A 23,140-nucleotide genomic window follows, 5' to 3' on the forward strand; every position below is an offset into this window, starting at 1 on the left:
GGATTCTTATAACCAGCTATGAGAATGAAGCGTGAATGTTCGATATCACCAGAACCCGAAGTTGTAATTGTAGCCCTACATGTATTTTACTTGCAATGTAAATTAATATAATACAGAACTTAAAGATTCTATCATCCCCACTTTTGTTTCCAATGTCAGATCATCTTCCCTGTGTTATTGGCCCCTTCACAATTATCACTACTTAGAAAGACAAGAAAAACATACTGATATTAATATACTGTAGCAGTATTGAATAACTCCGACATAGTTACACCAGGGGCTTGTCTACGATACCCGCCGGACTGACGGGCAGTGATCGATCCAGCGGGAGTTGATTTATCGCATCTAGTACAGTCCACCAGATCGAGAAGCGCAAGTGGAGTTGACGGGAGAGCGTCAGCTTTCGACTTACCGCAGTGAAGACACCGCGGTAAGGAGATCTAAGTACGTCGACATCAGCTACACTATTCATGTAGCTGAATTTGCGTATCTTAGATCGACCCCGCGCGGTAGTGTAGACAAGCCCTAGTTCTCAGAAGCCTCTTTAGATTTCCACATATTTCAAAGTTTTAAGCATGCAAGTAATTTTTTTTCCCTTTTGACAGGCTCTATGAACACATCAGCGATCTTAGCCTCTTTCTTTTCAACGATGCACTTGTTATTTCAAACCGTAGCATCTCTTATATTCCGTTTGAACGGACCCCAAAAACAACTTACCAGTTCTTGGCATCAGTAGCTCTTCACAGGCTTGTTGTAGAAGACATTCCACATTCAAAATGTATGTTTTATAATGTTCCTCCAGTGATCAATAATGTCAGTTTAGAATGTTCTATGCTGTGGGCTATAATCTGCTGTTAGTTTGTTTTATTGCAGTTGAATTTGGCCTAAATAAGAACTGATGTAAGTATGAGGATGGGCCCTTTGTATTTATGTGGGTGAGGTGTAAGGCTGTAAGGTACCAAGCTACAGTTCTTTACAGTGTTTCCCAAAAGCAGATGGACTAAATCACCATACAGAAGAGTTCAGCTAACACTACACTTTAGGTAATCATCACCCCTTACCCAGACCCATGTTGAGCAGTTCTGATCATTATAGAGTTCTGGCTTAGGGTCTGCCTACACTGGAGTTTTTGTTTTTTTTAAATTTCACTTGATTGCCAAATGACTTAACTAACAAGTTTGTACATGTTTGTGTGGAAGAGCCACAAGCACAGAGTGCAGGGTAAACCAAAAGTGTGCGTATCCTGGAACAAGCATTTGTGAAGTGTTCCAACTACCATGTACAAACAGACTAATTTCAGTTAATTGGCAAATAAGTTAAAAACTCTAGTGCAGACCTACCCTTGCATGGTTTCTTCCCTCCCTCTACATCCCATATAGATTAAAACACTTGTGCACACAGTGTTTTAAACAATTAAACATCACTTACACGGGAAGCTATCATCATCATCATGGCAGGGCAAGAGCTGAAGCAAAAGCCAGCATATGTCAATGGGAGACAGCAATATTGCATTTTGCCACTGTCACAGTGCAAGGCAGTAGATCAGCTTAACTCCCAGGCCGCTTACTTTAACTTCCAAATTACTATTACTAGTATTTGCCAGCAGTCAGTAGGGACTGGTGACTTTTCATGGGACCCTGAACGCAAAGGAGATATAGAACAGAACACAAGCTTGCCTAAAGTCTTCCTGTAATTTAGCAGGCAGAAGAGTATGAGTAACAGGGTTTGGAGAATGCACCCTGCAGCTGTGTTTTCCTTCTCTCCCTCCCTCCCTCCTTGAGGCTCCAGAGGCTTTAGATTTCAGAGACAGACCCACCATTAGGACTATAGCTGCATGAAGTTTTTTCCAATGCTAACTTTTTCTGCAAAAAATACAAACTGAGTGACAACAAAACATTGTGAATTTGTGTCATTTTCACTGCACTGTTTTGGATGATAAAGCCTAAAAAAATTCTGAAAAAATGGATGTGTTCTGTTGACATTTTCAGAAAGAAAGATTTTCATTTTTTGATTCAAAATGATTTTGAAAATGTACTTCATTTTATTTAAAAATTAAAGAGATTCAAGCATTTTAATTTTTTTTTTCCGGCTTAAGCAGAACACATCATTCGGTCCAAAACAATCTTTTTAGGTTTCGATTCACTGAACATTTTAAAAACATTGATTTTAGTTTGACCCAAAACATTTTTTTTCCTTCCATTTTTCAGAATTGCCAGCAAACCAAAACATCTGTTATTCACACAGCACTAATTAGGGCACCCGTCGGAGCTAACCCTTCCATTGTTCCTCCTTGAGCTCTCCTCAGCAGGTGGATTGCTCTCGTTACACAATCTAAAAGCTTTCATTATTCAATAATTGTTTCTGATATCTGGACATTTTGGCTGAATTTTACTCCTGTACCTGAAAAAAAAAAATTCAAGTTTGATCCTTTCCCTGTTCAACCATAATGAATTAGTTCTTAAGAAGTAGTTCATGCAATGCACATATCAAACAAATCGATGGCTTTGCCCATCTGCTTGAGCACATTCCACTCACATTTAACCTTCCTTGTTCACTCTGTCACTCACCTGGGCTTGACACAGTCAGTGTACACTGCACAGACCCTTGGGAAGCTGCTCTGATCTTATGTTCACTTGCTACAGTCTTACTGGTGCTTATTAGAACGTCTAGATACCTGTGGTTCTGGGACAAGTGTCTTACTTTATGGGCTAGTAAAATTGAAATGGCCCCCAGCTGAAGGATCAGGAACTGCTCTGTTGCCCGCCCCTTACGCAGCCCATGTGGGGAAACTGACCTGGACACAGCGCCTAGTATCACTGCTCACCCCTCTGCCCCCAAACATTGCTCCGCATGGAGGAAGCAGGGCCAAATAGGAGAGAAAAATCTGACCCTCCCCACCATGTGTCACCTCTGCAATGTATCCAGTTTGGGGACGCAATGCCCCTCCATACCCCTCCCAATCTCCACCTATGGTGAAATGCTTAGTAGCTTCTGTCTGCTCCTCCCCATCCCCAAGAGCCTAAGCAACCAACAGAGTAAAAAAAGAAATCTTAAACAGAGAAGGCCAGATCCATTGCTAGATTAAGTTAGCATAACTCCCTCAGAGAGCCCAGTGCAGGTCACTGGAGCTATGCCTATACACCAATTTAGGAGAATGTAGGGTTGAAAGTCAGCATATCCTTAGATTTAAAACTTTTAGCAAACACGATTCCTAAAAACATGACTTAACACTGTCCAGTGTCTCCCCTCTGATATCGATCTCACTTTGTGGGCTGTATTCTAGGGGTTTCCCATATGATACAGCTCTACATATTCTTAAATCAGACAAGCAGAAGTATTTTTTGCTATTCATTATGTCCTTAAACCATTGGAAGTCAGAATTTAAGAGTAAAGCTTATTTGCAAGATTCTATGAAACTACCACCTATCCCTTAGATAACCTATTGGTCAAGAGCAGTTAATACACTAAAGCCTTTCTCTTTCTTTTTTACACATTAACAGATATAAAGAATGCATTTATTTTACAAGGCCCAAAACGCCAGTGGATTTGTTCTATAGAGGATGAAGATGATAAATTTACATGGCTATCTGCACTACAAAGGGCAATCAACTGTAGCATTGAAAAGAATTGAGATTCATCTTAGTGTTTCAGATGCCCAACTCCTGTAGTGCGCACTAATTATTTGTGAACAGATTTTTGTGCAGTTTCCTACTGAGGACTTTTGCTCAAATTCCGCACCTTACCAAGAAGTTAGCATTCCTTTTGATAGTGGCTCAGAGAGTACCATTGTGTGTGTGCGCCTCAGACTGCAGAAACTTACAGTAGAATCAGCACTCATTGTCGACCTGTAAGACTGATCCTTTTTTGAAAAGATCACACTACTACAATCCATTTCGTCTTCAGAACTTAACGCAAAATCCGCACAATATGACTTAATGGCCTTCATAAAGATCTTCACTGTATGACAAACCGGAAGAAAGCTGCTAATTCATCGAGAATCTGCTATGAAAAGGGCTTTAGATTTTCTCCAGTGATTGCACGAGGGGACAACACTACAGTTCGGTTATGGGTAACAAGACATTTTAACTGGTATATTCTCAGTATACTACCCATTAAGTCCTTATATCATAGTTTCAAAGGGCATTAAGGAGATAGAAACATTTTACTTTTTTGCAATTTTTATTAAAGACCAAAGTCCTGGATTTTCACATAATTCCTCACTGAGTGAAAACTGTACTAAAAAATTAGTACAGCAATATGAATAATAAAGTATACAGGCTCTGGCAAATAAAAATAAGTTGTTAGATGTTACAAAGACATAGCTTTTGGAAGTGTAACTCTGTAGCTGAAAATGAAATCACCCAGCAAGGACTGCTGTAGAAGGTATTTAAGCACCATAGTAACAAGAATAGGTAAGTTACGTTTAGAATTTACATGAACAGCCAGCTCATTATCTTTCCTCTAGAATTACTATTTGTTCTGGCTCTGTTCTTACATTTAAGAATCTAATGTCAAGGAATTCTCGCAATTTGTTTTCATGGAATAGAAATGTGTTCATTAAAGGTTAGGACATACAATGCTTCGAACACTACTTCTCAAGAACTTCCTTCTCAGTAAAATGATGAGATTTTGTGCTTACTATTAAAAAGCAGATTAAGACAAATTCTTCTGTAAGTGTATTTTGGTAAGTTATTTTTAGGGCTTGTCTACACAGCAAGTTACTGCACCGCAAGCCAAGGTGCGAATCCGCAGTGTTCCAGCTTGCTGCTCAGGAACGTCCAATACGGACATTACCACAGTGCTGTGAAACTCCCAAGGGCGGCTGAGCCTACTGCTACCTCAAAGAGCAGTACCACTCTAGAACTTTCATTGCACTGTAGCAGTGACCACGCAGGACGTTACTGAGGGGTAAGCTGGTGCACTATAGATCACACCCTGGCTTGCAACAGAGGAACTTGCTAGGTATAGAAGCCCTTAGCGAATAAGACTTATGAGCACACAATAGAGGTGGGAGGAGAAGTGTATCTCAACCTACCAAGGCCCAAATGAAGAACAGAATGTTTGGCAGACTCAATGAAGGACAGAAATTATTCATGTAGGAAATTTAAAAATGCTGTGGATTCATTCCTTTAGTATAACTAACTTTTTATAACCTTCATTTTGTAATTCTCTAGTCTGGATGTCAGATATATTTTTCAGTAATAAGTGATAAAAATCCAGTCCATGTAAGACGGAACTGGTGCCTTTGGGATGAAAATGAGGGACGCTTGAAATGGACAAGAAAAAGCAGGAAGAATAATTTATTACACTGACAGTCTTTTTAAAGTAGCACTGCCTTTAAAAAAAGGCTTTTCACATATTCAATTTTATTTTGTAGATAAACAGACATGGGAGAGGACAATGAATGGGTATTGAGGGGGAAAAAGCAACAGTTCCAGCACTCGGAATGGTGGAAGAAAAGAGACAAATTAGTAGAGAGAAAAGATGGGGGGGGGGGGGAAGGTGCTAGAGGGAAGAGAAAAATCAGACCAAGAAATTGATGCTGCTTGTTATAGCAGCCTGTAATAAGTTTCCACAATATGCATCTGATGAAGTGAGCTGTAGCTCACAAAAGCTTATGCTCAAATAAATTGGTTAGTCTCTAAGGTGCCAAAAGTCCTCCTTTTCTTTTTGTAATAAGGTAAGTTTTTCCAAACAGTTTGAAGAAAAATACTGTGTGCAAACACGTATTTGTGTATGAACTGTATCGGCATTTATCCTTCCTCCCCTATTTATTCCCTAAACTACTCACACTGCAGTAGCACGCAGCAGCATCATAGATTGCAACCACATTCTCCTGGGCACTGTACAAATAGAGAGTCTCTGGCCCAAAGAGCTCAGAATCAATCTAGGATTATAACAAGATGCAACAGGTAGCTAGAACAAATGGGAGACAGAAGGGAATGAGGAGGGAACATTAAAACAATTATGTTTTGCATCCCACCTATTTCCTCTAGGAATTAGACAGAATTACCTTTTACTGAAAATAAATCCTGCCCACATTTTTTAGATGAGTTAACTTTTGATGACCACCACGTAATATGATGTTCTTAAAACAAAAGACTGTAGTGAAGATGAGAAATTAAACTAGCTCTTTAGATAGTTCAGATTTTTTTCTGAATTAAAAATTTGGTTTAAAGTTCACATAATGAGTATTCAAAATAAATCACAAGAAATCTTTAAAAAAAACAGTCATCCTATTTCTCCTGCCTAGATAGAAAAGTGGCATTACTGCAATTAAGCTCTTAATTTGATGTACAATTTTGTTGATTCCATTGCAAGGATTTGAGACATTGAGATCCAATCATGCATTCAGGATTTGAGAGTAAAAGTTTTTTTTACATTTAATTCAAAGGTCTGAATGTCTGATTTATGATTTTTTTTTTGAAAAAAATCTATTTTTATAAACAAAACTGCATGGACAATTACATGCATACAGTTTTAAAAAAAAAATCATTTTCCTTGATTGTACCAGAGGACCCAGCTGGAAAGTGCAGCATACGGTCTTTCAGTGTTACCCAGCTCCTTGATAATTAGTTACAACGGTGAAGTGATCTTAGACTATTAACTTTTCTGGGTTGCCTTGCATTTCTCCTTTTTGCTTATACCTGATTTCACTAAATTTAGTCTGACACTTAATCTACTAATTGACAACATATTGTGCAAGTGTGATTTCTATATAGGCAGTTTATTTTTTAAACAAGTTATTCATTATAGAAATCTCAATCCACCTACATACAAATAAAAAGATCCACTTTTTTCATTTCACAGTGTGAAATTCATTACTTCTATGTTAAGGAATGCTAGTTTGCAAAATATGTACAAAAGAAAACAATGTTTCCATGACATTTTCAAAAAACATAACTGGAACAGGTGTTAGAGTAGTAAAATTCCCCCACAGTATTTTTGAAAACTGCAAGTATCCTGTCAATGTACAGTAATCAGAAAGGGAAACATACAAATTTATTTTCACTGTCCAAACAGAATTGCAAGTAGTAAATAGCATAAACTGTGGAAAATTTGATTTAAAATGTGCTTTTCAATAATCAATTGGTAACATGGTTAAGAAACTAATTTAAAACCAACAGTGAAGCAGGGAAGGTCAACGACTTCTAAACTGTGATCCATTTAGTTTGATTACATTCAGAAGGTACTTTAATAAATTACATTATCTAGATTTCTGTGAAAGTACCTTCTTTCACCCAAGAGTTACACTGTAGCAGCATTCTGCTTTTATACAGGATACCTAGGTTTATTTATAAATTTAAGATAATATCCATTCTACCTTAGTGCTTTTCATCAATAGATCTCAGAGAGCTTTGCAAAGGAGGTCAGTATCATTATCCCCATTTTACAGATGAGGAAGCTAAGGCACAAAGAGGTAACACGACTTACCAAAGGTCTTCCAGTAGGTGAGTGGCAGATCCAGGAATGGAACCCAATCTGAGTCCCAGTCCAGTGCTTTAGCCACTGCACCACACTGCATCCCTTATGCTTGTACTCTAGAAATGAGACAGTTTTTGCAGCTATATTAACATAAATGAAGGCTAGCCTCACTTTACCAAGAAAATCCAAGATGGCCAACAGCTGAAAACTAGAAAAACGAAGGGATCTACTGCTCCTTGTGACTGCCATCAAAAAGATTTAAAAATATATTCCTGCAGATTTGTGAGTTTTACAAGTTCCAGTTAAAGATGAATCAACAAAATTAAAATATTGTGCTGTTTTATTGGTGTAAAAATCACACAATTGCTAGTTCTGATTCTGCTGAGATACATCCATGCGGTTTAACATCTATGATCCCACAGCCAGAAGAAGCCATTAAATAGAATATCTGCTGTTAGTCAGCAATTAATGCAAATTTACAAATGAGATCAAAAGGTGTGTATCATACAATATTCAACAAATCCTAATACAGTACATCAACCCAAACAACAGGATACACTCAGAGAACTTTTTGTTAATAGTGAAGCCTGTCTATATGCCAGAAAAATAAGGCCTGGAGACAAGGTAACAGAAGGTAACCCAGAAGTCCTAAGAAACAAACTGTTTATTTTTTGGCTGGGAATTAGAAGTTCAGAGAGGTATTGACACATTACTTGACAGTACAATCTGTTACAGTAAAGACTGGTGGATATGATCTGTTAATAAAAGGTCATGTGTGAAGCATGCATTTACAGGTAGTGCTCAGGAAAATGTGCAATCAATACATTGGGAATTAACACCCAATTCTTTTCACAGAAGGGATGACCGAGGAAGGTCTGTTACGTGTAGTATCAGTTGTACCATAGGTCATTTATATGCATGCGGCTGAATCAAGATCATGAGTGGAAAAATGTGAACACCTGGCAATCTGGTCACATACTGCACAAAATATGAAACAAAGATGAAATAACCAATTTTAGATGATATGGCAAGGTAGCCTGCAAGAAATTCTGTGGCAGCCTGAGGGAGCTACTTTATTGCAAAAAAGGCAGGCTTTCTGGAATTGTGAATCACTTGCTAACTTGTGAAAGGAGGTTTGGGAGATCAATTTTGGTTCACATACCAGATTAGTTTTCCTGTTTTATACAATAAAACAAATGCTGCAGTGTAAGAGGCATTTATAGTATATGTGTGCTTTAATGTTAAAAGTTAACTGACGAGCTGTCCTTTTCTTTGACATGAAATATAGAAACCATTAGGTAATTAATTCCAGTTTGAAGTGTTTGGCCACTGAAACTGTGCAAACTCAACTCCAGCAGAAAGATCATCCATTCCCAAGGAAATGGCAGGGGAGGCAGTGCCAAGATACATAACATTCAAGGAAAAAAGTTATCCTGATTTTTTGGATTGGAGTTAAAATGCACAGATGGACAAACTGGACAAAACAGAATCACAAAATGTAATGTTGAAAAGAGCGCACTGAGCTGAATGAATGGGTCTTTCAATAGGCTTTGAACCCAATCCCCCTTTCCAAATTTAGTAAATTCACAGTTAACGGCAATTGGCTTATAGGTGAGAGAAGGGTCGAAGCTGTTCCAGTTGGACTTCCAGGGAGATTCTCTCTTCAAGAACATCCTGGAAAGGAAAGATTTTCAATTTACAGTCCAAAGTGAAAAAACATTGTGAAAAAATTCTTACTGTGATCAAAATAAGGTAAATGTTAGCATCAGCTTTGGGCCCTCACCTCAAGTTGTTCTTTAAAGAATACAAGGACCCCCTCCCGTCAGCTGAATCAGAGCCTCGACTAGTGAATTCTGCACACTCTGAATGAGACCTTTGTTCAAAAATAAAGCCATTTAGCAGGCTACATTCCTTTTTGTGCCACCTACATACTAGGCAAGGATAAGTAGGCATAAATTTATACACATGATAAATAATTTTCAAATAAAATTGGGTGAAGAGTGAGGCAGAATTTCACTTGGTTAAAGTTTCATGAACTTGAAGTTTGTTTTCAGTGAATTTCACCCATCCCAACTGTCTTTAAAGAACTATAATACAGATTTGAATTCAGACTTGTCAGTTTTCTAAATGACCTGCACTCCTATCTAGCCAGGATAGCATAAATTCAACATTTTAGCACATTTGGATTGGTTTAGTATGAAATTCATAACTAAGATGAGGTGCTGAAAAAATAAATTAGGTAAAAGTACACTGGCATCCAAAGACAAATTCAAAAGGTAAAGCACAAGACAACAGTGAGCAATTTAACTAGTTAGGTTAGACTGTTTTCTTGTGTTTATTTACTGAACTGCAATTTTTGCATTTCAGACATTTTGGGCCTCTATTTTTTCAATAATATGCTTATGAAATGAATCAGTGTTTTGTGCTTTACATTTCATTAACATGTTTCAGGATTTGATTCCTCCCCCTTCAAGGCTGAGGGAAAAAAACACAAATGCGCTTCTAAGTGTTTTTGCTAGTTTTCCAAATACAGTAACTCCTTGCTTAACATTGTAGTTATGTTCCTGAAAAATGCAACTTTAAGCGAAACAATGTTAAGTGAATCCAATTTCCCCATAAGAATTAATGTAAATGGGGGGGGGGGGTATGTTCCAGGAAATTTTTTTTCACCAAATTTTATTTTTATATATATATATATATATATATATATATATATATATACACACACACACACACACAGAGTATAAGTTTTAAACAACAATTTAATACTGTACACAGCAATGATGATCGTGAAGCTTGGTTGAGGTGGTGAAGTCAGAGGGTGGAAGAGGGTGGGATATTTCCCAGGGATTGCCTATTTGCTAAATGATGAGCTAGCAATTGGCTGGGCCCTCAAGGATTAACATATTGTTGTTAATGTAGCCTCACACTTTGCAAGGCAGCAAAAATGGAGGGAGGGGAGACAGCATGGCAGACAGAGACACTGTGTGTGCGTGCGCGTGTGTGAGAGAGATGCGCACTGCCCCTTTAACTACGCTGACCCCACTCTAAGTACACTGCCTTTTTAAGTAGATCACCAAGTTGAGACAGCAGCTGCTGCCAGCAATCTCTCTCTGTCCTGAGCCCTGTTGTGTCTCCCCCCTGCTCTATGGAGATGGGGTAAGCCGGGGGCCGGAGCAGGGGGGAGGGGGACACCCCAACATTAGCACCCCTCTTTTTACCCCCAGCCCTGACACAACAAGCAGGAGGCTCCCTGGAAGAGCTCCAGGGCAGAGGGCAGGAACAGCACATGGCAGTGGGGGAGGGACAGCTGAACTGCTGGCAATTGATAGCCTGCTGGGAGGCTGCCGCACAGGGAACTTAGGGGAGCAGGGAGCTGATGGGGGGCTACTGGTCCACCCTGGTTCCAAGCCCCCACCAGCTGGCTCCAATGGGCTGCTCTTTCTGCAAGCAGTGGACAAAGCAGGCAGCTGCCAAACACTATAAGGGAGCATTGCGCAACTTTAAAGGAGTATGTTCTCTAATTGATCAGCAACGTAACCACGTTAACTGGGACGACTAAGTGAGGAGTTACTGTACCTTCATCTCAGAACAGTGATATTAAGTGTACAAGTTAATAATTCTTCTAGTCTTATTTTTGCTATACTTAACAGCATGTTAATTAGTAATATCAAGATAATTAGAAACAAGAAGGCATCTTGTAGAAACACTTCAACACAAACTAATTTTCTTGTCCTTTCTATTTTCAGAGTTCCACAAGAGCACATTGCAAATAGCTATCTCCTGTAATCAGACTCATAGAAATGTAAAGCTGAAAGGGACCTTGAGAGGTCATCTACTCCAGCCTCCTGCATTGAGGCAGGACAAAGTATACCTAGACCATCCCTGTCAGGTGTTTGTCCAACTTGTTCTTAAAAACCTCCAATGACAGGGATTCCATAACCTCTCTTTGAAGCCTATTCCAGTGCTTAACTATCCTTATATAGTTTTTGCTAATACTAAACCCAAATCTCTCTTGCTGCAGATTAAGATGATTACTACTTATCCTTCCTTCAGTGGACATGGAGAACAAATACTCAGTCACCTTCCTCTTTATAATAGCCCTCTTTATAACATATTTGAAGACTTATCAGGTCTCCTCACCAAATCTTTTCTCAAGACTAAACATGCTTAGGTGTTTTTGTTTTATTTGTTTATTAACTTTTCCTCATAGGTCAGGTTTCCTACACTTATCATTTTTGTTGCTTTCCCCCGGACTTTCTCCAATTTGGCCACATTTCGTTAAACGTGGTGCCCAAAAGTGGACACCGTACCGCAGCTGAGGCCTCATCAGTGTCAAGTACAGTGAGACAATTACCTCCCATGTCTTATATAAAACACTATTAATACACCCCAGAATATTAGCCTTTTTCACAACCATACCACATTGCTGGCTCATATTTAATTTATGATCCACTATGTTATCCACAGATCCTTTTCAGCAGTACTAGTGCCTAGCCAGTTATTCGCTTACGTATAAAAACAGCTTAACATTTTAAATAGCTATCTCCTATGCCCTCACCCATATACAATGTGTGTGTTAATGTACACAGTTCTCTATCTCAGTACTTAAATGGCCCCATCACTATGCTATCTCAGCCTACACATGTGCACACACTTACTTCTCAGAAACTGACATACAAAGAGAATGATGGTATTACCTTTAACTGTTGCTGTAATTCACTATTCAATCTGGCCAAAACAGTGTTTGTTTCCTTATTGCGTCTAATTGATGCCTGAATTGCCTTCTTGTCTTTCCCCACGGACCTGAGGATATATTAAAGTGTTTTTTAGAAGTCTTTTCACTGCCAAGCACTCCAAGAAATAACTTTGGTAAGTATATTCAATTCCTTAGTCCCTATTTAAAGTGTTCAGCAAGAGCTGTACAGAGGACACTTTTTTACATAATTTAGTGATTCTTCCAACTTATTTTCCTTTCTACAGACTAGAACACATAGTACACTAGCCTTGTTTGCACAAAAGCTTTGCATACCCGTTTCCTACAGAACAAATACAATGAATTACATTCTTAAATTGCTATAATAAATTTACACCTTCCAGACTACTGATACAATGCCAGATTGACTTTAATTTAATTTGATTGTGTTTTGCATAGACTTGAGGGTAAAGTTCAAGACCATCCATACTCACCAACTTTATTTAAAATTAACAATACAACATTAACATTTACACAGCACTTTTGATAGTCAATGTATTTTGCAAAACGTTAGTAAGTTTTTCATCCAGACAACTGGAGTGCCTTATTAGGTATCTCTCAACACTACTCGGGACATTTTTTGGGAGGATCTAATTAAAAAACCTTTAACATTTATGTTGACTCCCTCAGTAGTTTTATATATATGATTTACAGCCACAATCAGTTATTCAACACATTGTAAATCTCTTGTAGCTCTTCCGTAAGCTAACAGTTTTATTTGCTGTTTAAATGTGAACTTCCCAATATTAGACGTATTCATACTCATCCTGGGTTACCTAGGGATAGATGGCTGTGAAGCAAGAACAGCAGCTATGACACCTGTTTTCTGTGTATTCTCCTCAGCTTCAGGTCTCAGCTCATCTTCCGATTTTAACCTTCTGCGAATAGGCTTTGGTGGTGGAGCAAGAGGGGTGGTGCCTTTCCCCTGGGAGGCAAAAGGCAGCCCATAAGCAAACATCTCAGTGAATTATATTTCTGCTCAAATCAACCGTCTGTGCAAAACTTTCTGAGAAACTAATTTATTTACTGTACAAGTTCTGAGACATTGACTCATTGTCAAGGTCTACTTGAGTTCTCTCAGGCAGCATCAGAAAAACTGCATGAGAATAACTCATCTCAAGGGAGTAGTAATTGACCTTGGGGTATAATTTTATATATATAAAGTAACTGCTCCAGCCATCTGTTCCCCATGGACTAAAATCCTAAAAATAACCCCTGTAAGAATCAATTTTGGTAACAACCTGATCATTACATGTAAGCAATCTAGCTTCATTAAAGTGAGCCTTTACTGTCATAATTTTAGATGAAAACAGCCCAGCAAGCATGTAATATTTTAGCCAAAAATGTAAATATTCCAAGAAGTTCTGAGCCTTTGAAAATGGAGTTTTCAAATGGAAGCTTCTGCAAACTCAGGTGTAGCAGTCACTAACTGGCAACTGTTCTAATACACATTCTTCTATGTGTTAAAACCTACACTTTCCCCTTAAATTTCATTTTACGTACCGCATTAACAGGGACACTACCAGCTGCCTTCTCTTCAACTCTGGCATCTGTTTTGGAGACTCTAAGGGAGCCTGCAGAATCAGAGGGTTTTTCAACCTACAGAGAATGAGACAGTTTAGAAACACTGTATTGTTATGCAAATATTTAATTCTGTAACAATTAGGATGATAGCCAGGTATGTCAGACTGGTATGTTCTCCGTTATACGAACAGAGTTTACATTGTCAAGTCTCTTATGTGAAACCAAGTCATCTTTAAAGGCTCAGGGATGGAGAGACAGGGCTGTAGCTGACTACCAGCACCATCCTAGCCGCACTACTCTCACTATTTCTGATCTGCAATAAGATCACATCAGAGACATGAAGGAAAGTTACATTTCATGAGAGGCAGCAACAAGAGAGGATTGCTGGACCCTAAATTATAACCTCTTGCTACCGGAGCTAACCTCAGTATAAAGAGACGACCAAATAATAAAAACTTATTTGAAACTCTTCTGATCTAAATCAGATGTTACATATTATTTATACTATAGTAACTCAAAGGCCTGCAACAAAGATCAGGGCCCCATTATAATGCTAGGCATTATACAAAAACACACACAATAAGATTGTACCTGCCCAAAAGAGTTTATAGACTGGACAAACAGTGGACAGGGAAACAGGCGCAGGAAGTGATTTATGCAAGGTCTACTGGGTATAACTAACAGGGTACACCAGTGTATAACACTAAGTGGTCTACAATATATCCATTTACACTGACCTGCAAGACTTCTGAATGTGTTTCAATTTCATCCTCCTCCTCTTCATTTACACCTGATGCAGCAAATGCCTCAAACTGGCTGAAGTCTGCAAAATTTGGCTGTTCTGGTATTTGCTGAGGTGAGGTACTGGTATGAGCTATTAGGCTTTCAGCATCCACTGGGCGATGCACATGAGGACCTGCACCCTATAGCAAAACAAAGATGACAGTAATTACTAATACTGTGTTCTTGAAATAACTGACATAACATAGGAGCAAAATCTTGTCCAAACAAGAGTTTATGCAAGAATGCTAACCAAGGACAATTGTTTAATGTATTACTGCAGAAGTTACTGCCTTTGTTTAGACTTTTAATAATGCTTGGAAGTTTCTATCCTGTCACTAGAACAAACAGGTTTCTTACCATACAAGTACAAAATGACTACAACATTTGTAACAAGGGGCAGAACACTTTGGTAGTCCATTATCAATGGTACAAAAATGATCAGTGGTAAAGTTAAACTTCTTTCCTTTCACCTAAACTGTTTTGTTTTCCATTTTTCCAAGTGTACTTCTCTTTGAATGGATAAAATCTATCCTTCCTCCAAACTGCTCTTCTGGAGCAAAACTGAAACAGCAGGAAGGTGAAAGACAAAAAAGGGCAGATGGAATATTGGAACCTAAAGGCTACACAACAATTCAGAATTGAACAGTGTGAGAGGAGAAACCATGCAGCAATACCAGGGTGTGCTGGAGCAAAATGTTGGTCCATTGCTTGGGAGTGTTGTAGTGTTTGATGCCAACGGAAGAGTACCTTCAAGCATAAAAGTGGCATACCAATCATTTAAAGCGCTCCTGGATGTACCTTGTGGCTTTTTAGCGTACAGCTTGTTAATTTTAACCTTTTGTTTTTAAAATAGTTTGGGAATTATACAACATTCTCCCCTGAGAAGCAGAAATATGAAGGATAATTATTAGGGGAAGTATAACCTTTATATTGCCTCCTATTCTGAATATACATGTTTATCAACAATTTATTTTAGGATTAATAAGACTTTTTGACCCCTTTTCTGTGTCATCTCTAAGAAGTTAAGCATTCTTTTAGGATTAGTTTGCAACAACCACTTTCAACTCAATTCCTATAAGAAAAACAAAAACTAAGGATAATGAATGATTCCCAGTTTATATTTACTGATATAGTAAGTGGCTGGAGGCTCACAAACTGCTACTTCTAGAAGAGCAGCTTGTCACTTTGGGGAAGGCAAACTGAGAAGTCCCTTTTTCTTCCATCCTCTATCCCAGTCTCAAGGTTAATGTACTTTAATATTTAAAGTAAAGTGGGTGGCTGGCAGTAAAGTAGATAAAACCTTTTCCTACTGTGACATGCTAATAAATAACATGACAAAGTGCACATCAAAAAGTTTTTAAATTGTGTTTTTAAAATTAAGGTTATGCATGAAGGCAGGGTTTTTTTGATTAAAAATTCCGATGTGAACTAGCATGAATTTAACATAGAACCCATTTTAAATATTTAGGTTATATTTGATCCTGATGTTAGCTATAACCATGAGGCAACCCCTGCAGCTAACTAAATAGGACTTTGTATTGTGTCACCAAGAAACTTCATGGGGTAGTTGCAAAACTCCATGTATTAAGTGGGACCCTGTGAACACTAGAAGAATAGGTGATATTTTAAATGTGTTAGCCAATACATCTTAACACATTTTTAGACACCACTTGGCACTTGTGGTAAACCCTTGTCTACACGCTTTAAAAAAATGTTTTAGCCAGTCAGGGTCAACCCACACTTTTGCCTAAGATGGTTACTTAGGCACTCCCCTAATAGGAAGAGGGAAGTGAGTAATTTCCGCAAAGCAAGGTTCTGGGGACATGAATGTGAGCAAAAATTTCATAGCACTTAAAACTGTACATGCCACCTGTGACGGTTCTCAGGGTACCCAGAGCTATGAGTCACCTTTGTTACCCTTGCCTCCAATGAGAAAGAGTCTTTTCTTATGGTAGCTGGGTGACAGCTCCCTGATGGTGACAGCTCTTCCTTCGCCAGGCAGGTTAACAATATGTGCACTGCAATCCCTGAGTCTCTGACTCATTCCCCTGTGATACAGCCCAATATTGACTGATCACAGAAATTTCAGATGCTCTGCAATCAAAGGTGCAGTGTACCATAATTTACCAGTTTTACCTTAAACCACCACTACTGTCAATACAACACTTGTGAGCACTTATAATAAAACAAAAGTTGGTTTATTTAAGAAAGAATAACGATTTAACTAGTGAGAAAGTGATCATGGTAACTGCTTACAACACGAAACAGAATCCTTAAATGCAAACCCGAGTTTACACTTATCAATTTACCTTTCATATATAATAAAGTAGGCTGCCCCCTCAAAGTTGAGCCCATTGCAAAGCTGGCGAATTTCACCAGAACCAGGATAAACGCTTTCATGGAAGCTCCCTGCTCCTTAAGGGATTTCCTCAGTGATGGAGCCACAGTGCCCTTCTCTATACTACAGCACTTACAGCAGTGCAGCTGCACTGATGCAGCACTTGTGGTGGAAATGCTCTAAGCTGACGGGAGAGCTTAACTCCTGCCTCGGTGAGAGGCAGTAGCTATGTTGGTGGGAGAAGCTCTCCCGCCAACATAGCAATGTCTATACCGGTGCTTAGGTTAATACAACTTACATGTGGATTATTCATACTCCTGAGTTACGTAAAGTATACCAAAGTAACCTGTAGTGTAGACAAGCTCTATGTCATACTGAAAACAGGCCGGGTGAATTCCTGCCTTGTTGAAGAGTTTCTTTTCTACCTTTAAATGGTTTTGATTGTTTGTCATGGTCTCTCATGGTTTTCCATTGACTGTTTTGGGATGTGGCAAGGATCGACAATAGAACCTTGCAATGCCTAGCCAGCTGACTAGGGACTGATTAGCAACTCCCTCTTGCTTGAATGGATCATCGAGACACACTCAGGTGACTAATTTCTACTCCGAGTCCGTAAAGCATACTTTAGATAAATACATTATTCCACAGACATTACCCGTACATACATCTCAATAAGTTTGAGTCTTGACAAGTTACATGCTTTCTGTAGATATCCAGGAAGAGCAACATGTAAGGTAAGTATCCTGTCAGACATATGTTTGGTGCAGTGAGTTAGTCAGGTTTCAGGTGAGAGTTCACAAAGAACAGGGGACCTTTGCCAAGGGGTGGTCTGTCTCACCACCCCCCAACTCACGGCCCAGTAGTTGTATAGCATATTTCTGTACTGCTACCCAGGAATTATTCTGGGGATGGTGTCCATAAGTTTCTGCCGCTCCCCACCTCCCATGTGGCTCCTGGACCAGAGACACTTCCCACTGACCTCAGGAGAAAAGTACTTCAGGTCTCCGTTTAGTCCATTGCTTCCCTAGGAGCAGGTCCTCATCTTTCTGGGGAAGCCCTGCAAGGTGGCAGAAGCCTAGGCTTGAAAGTTCTGGTACACATTCATACCCCCCAATGTTTCCAAAAGACCAGCCTTATGTGCTTACTTGCTGCACATATTTTAAAGCAAAGTTAAAAATTCAACAGACTGAAAGATTATACTTGGGCAAAGAATTATATACACTATTTAATTTTTTTAAAAATTGTCACAGAGTAAGTCAACTTCACCTGTGAGGGTGGTGGTCTTGGAGGCACTGCAGGAGGGTAGGCAACAACTCCAGCTTGTTGCTGTCCTGTGAAGAGACATAGGTTCTGAATGACAGTTGGATGACAGGGCTATTTCCATATGTTAGGACATGCTCATTGCAAATATGATGAACATGTATTTAGTTTTCCACTCTGCTAACATGAAAATAAGCCGTGTTATCTGCGCATAAGGTAACATAACCAGGACTGTTTTTCAGTGAGTGACATGCCACAATTATACTGTAGCCAAGGATAAAAGGTGTCAGCTATATTTAAGATACAGAGGTAAAATATAAGTATTAATTAATGTCACAACATACAGCCTACAGGTCTCAGGCATAGCCAAATTAGGCCTTAAGATGAGTTAGCTATATTACAAAGGTAAGTTAGTATAAGTAAATTGATGATAAGCCTGTCAAGCTTGTTTCTGTTTGAGATATCCTGATGTTTTAAAAATAATTGCTGAGTTTGGATAATAATGTCTACTAGGGATTAGCTGACACCACAAGGTAACTGTTGGTGGCCAGGGTGAACTGTTAGAAACTTCCTTAATGTTGCTGTTACTATGGTGATAAGATGACAAACGTTAATGAGTATGAGAACTAACGAATTAGCCTATGAAAAACAAGGCACCCCAAAAGCAGCGGGGAGTGAAAATTCAAATAATGAAAAGGGGTAAAAAGCTTCCTAAATATGTATGAAGTCCAGTGGCTGTCAGTGTAACGCATCATAAAAGCTATACCCTCGCCTGTGCCCCTATTTGTGGGGGAGGGGGAGGAAGAAGGGGGGAGGAGAGAAGAGACATCAGCATGACTACCACTGATGGTGATTAACACTTGTTTTTCACCAAGACATATGAGTAATCCAAATATTAAACGTCCTGAATTGGTGTCTCCTTTACCAGACTGCAGTGTGTATTGTATGGTTGGCTATTGTGACAAAGTTCTTACTCTGCGTTGGTGGGTCCTGCGCTTATTGGCAGATTTTCTCACCTCAGAGGTTCACAGCAGCCCTCAGTTTGGCCACTTTCGTGGCTCAAATCTGCCATTCACTCAGTTAGCCTCATCACTGGCCAGCATGGGGAAAGGAAGAACAATAATCCCCTAGTGGAGACTTTCCCCTCTGGTGGAACCCACAGTCCAGTTCAACTCTTCTGGTATCAAATAGGGAGTTGGGGGGATGAAGGGAAATCCCAGGGCCCTGTGGATTGCAGCTGTCTACAGTGGCTCCTGCAACAGCTGTGTGACAGCTACAACTCCCTGGGCTATTTCGCCATGGCCTCCTCCCAACACCTTCTTTATTCTCACCACAGGACCTTCCTCCCGATGTCTGATAATGCTTGTACTTCTCAGTCTTCCAGTAGTACGCCTTCTCACTCTCAGCTTCTTGCGCCTCTTGCTCCCAGCTCCTCGCACACACACCACAAACTGAAGTGAGCTCCTTTTTTGAAACCCAGGTACCCTGATTAGCCTGCCTTAATTGATTCTAGCAGCTTCTTGATTGGCTGCAGGTGTTCTAATCAGCCTGTCTGCCTTAATTGTTTCCAGAAAGTTCCTGACTGTTCTGGAACCTTCCCTGTTACCTTACCCAGGGAAAAGGGACATACTTAACCTGGGGCTAAAATATCTGCCTTCTATCACTCTCCTGTAGCCATCTGGTCCGACCCTGTCACACTATTAAGAGAAATTATTGTAGAAAGAGCACTAGATAGCTTCTGTTGTGCACCGTGGGGTCCCCCTTCTGTTGATAAACTTCTCTGCTATAGTCAATCTTGTGGGCTGAACTCTCACAGATTAAAGTAGGTGTAAGCCCTCATCTTGGGGCGAGCAACTGGTTAAATCAAACCATGACTACAGAGAAGGCTACAATACTGTGGCCTCTTTGGTCAAACACAAAATTGGCAAAAGCACAGAGCAAGAGACTGAGAATCAGACCTGCGTTCTACTCCTCACATCATTAGTTTGTTATGTAAACTTCTCTACACCTCAGTTTTTTCCCCAGCAGAAAAACCTTTGTACAGTACTTTAAGATCATGAGCTGAAATTATAAAGACAGCATCTCTGTCAATAAAACAGTAAGTTACCTGTAAAAATCTTCTGAGGCTATAAATCTATTACCATCCTTTTGCATCTGAATCTGCATCTGTCACAAACTCCTACTTTTGAGCACTTTTGAATTTGGAGCACTTTCAATTTGAAATGTGGAGTCCTCATTTGGGTCACTGGGGTTCATGGCTCCCATGCTCTTGTTTATCCACTTGACTACACTGCCTCATGTACTGACACTTTATTTAGGAACTTACTGTTTTAATTAAGTTGTTGATTGAGCCACTGTTTTCCTTTAAAAGGGAGTCTACATTTTAATAAAAGCTATCAGCAGATTTAACCCTTTCAGCCTTTCACTTCAAACCTAATGCTGTCTATTTAAAAATAAAGTTAAAAAAATTTCTCTGAAGAAAGTGTTAAGATAAATATGTACTAAACAAAGTAGCAAACACATGGACATATAATGTACCTACCTGGAGTAACTGTAAAGGATCTGTTCATATCTAAAGATGATGATCGAGAATGTGAAGGATGAGGCCTAGGAGGAGGTGGGGGTGGTGCCGTGTTGTCTGGAGATGTTCCTGAATGTGACCTGCAAAACAAGTAAACCTCTGTAGAGGCTTAGACGCCCAGAACCGTAGAAATTCAATTGGAAAGTGCAACCCAAAACATCTATATGAAGAAATCTTGTTTCAAGATTAATAGCTGCCATCAGCTCCTTTTTCCCCAGCCAAATTTACTTTTTAAAGCAAGAAACTGGTGTTTCCTGCTTCTGATAACTGAATTTCTTGTTTTTATACCTTTATTTTCTCTTCAAAATGCATATTAGCCCTCCTTATTGCACTCATTACCTACTGTAACGTTTGTGGAAGCTTATAGCGTCTGACAGTAGACATCCCAAGTGTTAATTCAGGAGAAGGTATGCAATATCCAACCTAGACTGGAAGCCATTATGATCAGGACTTTTGTCAAACATGCAAGTTTCTGTCAATAGCCTGAATAGGAATTGCTTTCTACTGTTAAGTGGGATGGTGTTAAAGAAAACGGAATTTCCAGTGGTTCTGCCTCACTCATATACAAGTCAGCCTTGAGCATGATCAAGCTGAGGAAGTCTCAGTGTATGTTTGCAGATGTGAGTGCTAGCTCTTCCATCTGAAGTTTCTATTACCTAGTGCATTTGTTTAGGATCTTGAGAAATACTGCCCTTATCCTTGGGCATTTTGTTATTTTGTATGAAGCAAGACATATTAGTAATGTCAAGATCCAAACACAAATGCAGATCCTGCAAAGACTTACACCTTTTAGGCAGTGCTTCTCAAACTTTTGTATTGGTGACGCCTTTCACATAGCAAGCCTCTGAGTATGACTCCCTTTATAAATTAAAAACACTTTTTAAACATTTAATCCTCTTATAAATGCTGGAGGCATAGCAAGACTTGGGGTCTCGCAACCCCGAGAGGTCACAATCCCCAGTTTGATAACCCTTGATTTAGGGGGAATCTGATGTAAAACAAAATAAGCCCAAACTCAGAATGAGGTTAAAGAGATGAAGTCTTATGTTGCTGTAGTACTAGCTGAATGAGATTTTTTGTCTAGAGTACTTTTGGTGCACTCATTTAATTAAAAAAGAAACTTGGGGGTGAGTCTATACTACAGAGGCCATGTCAGCATAACCCTGCAATGTAGATGCAGCCTACACTGACGGAAGGCGCTTTTCCTGTCCGTGTAGCAACATCACCTCCTCAAGCGACTATGGCTACATCAACAAAAACCACCATCTCAGTAATGTAAAGATTTATATAGAAGTAGACAAAGAATCAGCTTTGCAATTAAGTAACACTGGAAAACACTTTCCCACCTGTTGTACTACAAGTTAATAAAATAACCAAAAAGGGTTTGTAAACAGTTTTAATAATGTTTACTACATGAAGTCACTAATTATTTTAGTTTTAAGGTATAACTTTGAAACTGATCCTATGCTGTTAAACAGCAACGTTGATTTCCAGTCCTACTGTACAAAGCGCTGCCCCCCCCCCCACCTAGATTTTCAGGGCTTTTAAAAACCTCTTTTATATATGATGTTCTTATTTCGTAAATCATAGAATAGTAGGACCAGAAGGGACCTATCAAGATCATCTAATCCAGTTCCCTGCACTCAAGGCAGGACTAAGTATTATATAGACCATCCCTAGGTTTGTCTAACCTGCGCTTAAAAATCTCAGACCGAGATTCCACAACCTTGCTACGTAATTTATTCCAGTGCTTAACAACCCTGACAGTTAGGAAGTTTTCCCTAATGTCCAACCTGAATCACTCTTGCTGCAATTTAAGCCCATTGCTGCTTAACCTCTGAGGATAGGACAACGAGAACAATTCTTTCCCTCCTCCTTGTAACCACCTTTTATGTACTTGAAAACTTATGTCCCGCCTCAGTCTTCTCTTCAGACTAAACAAACCCAATTATTTCAATCTTCTCTCATAGGTCATGTTTTCTAGACCTTTAATTGTTGTTGCTATTATCTGGACTTCCTCCAATTTGTTCACATCTTTCCTGAAATGTGGTGCCCAGAACTGGACACAGTACTCCAGTTGAGGCCTAATCAGTGCAGAGCAGAGAGGAAGAATTACTTCTCGTGTCTTGCTTACAAAACTCCTGCTAATACACCTCGTAATGATGTTTGCTTTTTTTGCAACAGTATTGCACTGTTGATTCATATTTAGCTTGTGATCCACTATGACCCCAGATCCCTTTCTGCAGTATTATTTCCTAGGCAGTCATTTCCCATTTTGTTTGTGTGCACCTGACTGTTCCTTCCTAAATGGAGTATTTTGCATTTGTCCTTATTGAATTTCATCCTATTTACTTCAGACCCATTTCTCCAGTTTGTCCAGATCATTTTGAATTTTATTCCTATCCTCAAAAGCACTTGGAGATGCAACCAGAGAACCATATTTAGTACTTATCTATAAATAACCACTGCAGAC

General features: G+C 39.3%; 2 protein-coding genes across 15 annotated transcripts in view; one reads left to right on the forward strand and one right to left on the reverse strand.

Moving 5' to 3' along the window:
* ECT2L (epithelial cell transforming 2 like) overlaps nucleotides 1-10,357 on the forward strand; it is a 60,168-nt gene extending 49,811 nt beyond the window's left edge. Inside the window, exons 20-21 of the mRNA XM_073337461.2 lie at nucleotides 606-778; nucleotides 3,501-10,357. Coding sequence (XP_073193562.2) covers nucleotides 606-778; nucleotides 3,501-3,631 — 304 coding nt within the window. The 3' untranslated portion in view covers nucleotides 3,632-10,357. The remainder of the gene's footprint in view (nucleotides 1-605; nucleotides 779-3,500) is intronic.
* REPS1 (RALBP1 associated Eps domain containing 1) overlaps nucleotides 7,748-23,140 on the reverse strand; it is a 106,929-nt gene continuing 91,536 nt past the window's right edge. For 13 of the 14 annotated variants that reach the window (XM_073337465.2, XM_073337463.2, XM_073337470.2 and 10 more), the window contains 7 exons: nucleotides 20,629-20,747; nucleotides 18,093-18,157; nucleotides 14,443-14,628; nucleotides 13,685-13,780; nucleotides 12,958-13,106; nucleotides 12,126-12,231; nucleotides 7,748-9,099 (listed from right to left, as the gene is read on the reverse strand). In XM_073337465.2, coding sequence (XP_073193566.2) covers nucleotides 9,031-9,099; nucleotides 12,126-12,231; nucleotides 12,958-13,106; nucleotides 13,685-13,780; nucleotides 14,443-14,628; nucleotides 18,093-18,157; nucleotides 20,629-20,747 — 790 coding nt within the window. In that variant the 3' untranslated portion in view covers nucleotides 7,748-9,030. Of the gene's footprint in view, nucleotides 9,100-12,125; nucleotides 12,232-12,957; nucleotides 13,107-13,684; nucleotides 13,781-14,442; nucleotides 14,629-18,092; nucleotides 18,158-20,628; nucleotides 20,748-23,140 lie in introns of those variants that run through there. The other variant, XM_073337475.2, reaches the window with a different exon arrangement.

The sequence above is a fragment of the Lepidochelys kempii genome, chromosome 3, assembly GCF_965140285.1.
Source record: "Lepidochelys kempii isolate rLepKem1 chromosome 3, rLepKem1.hap1, whole genome shotgun sequence".
Classification (NCBI taxonomy): domain Eukaryota; kingdom Metazoa; phylum Chordata; order Testudines; family Cheloniidae; genus Lepidochelys; species Lepidochelys kempii.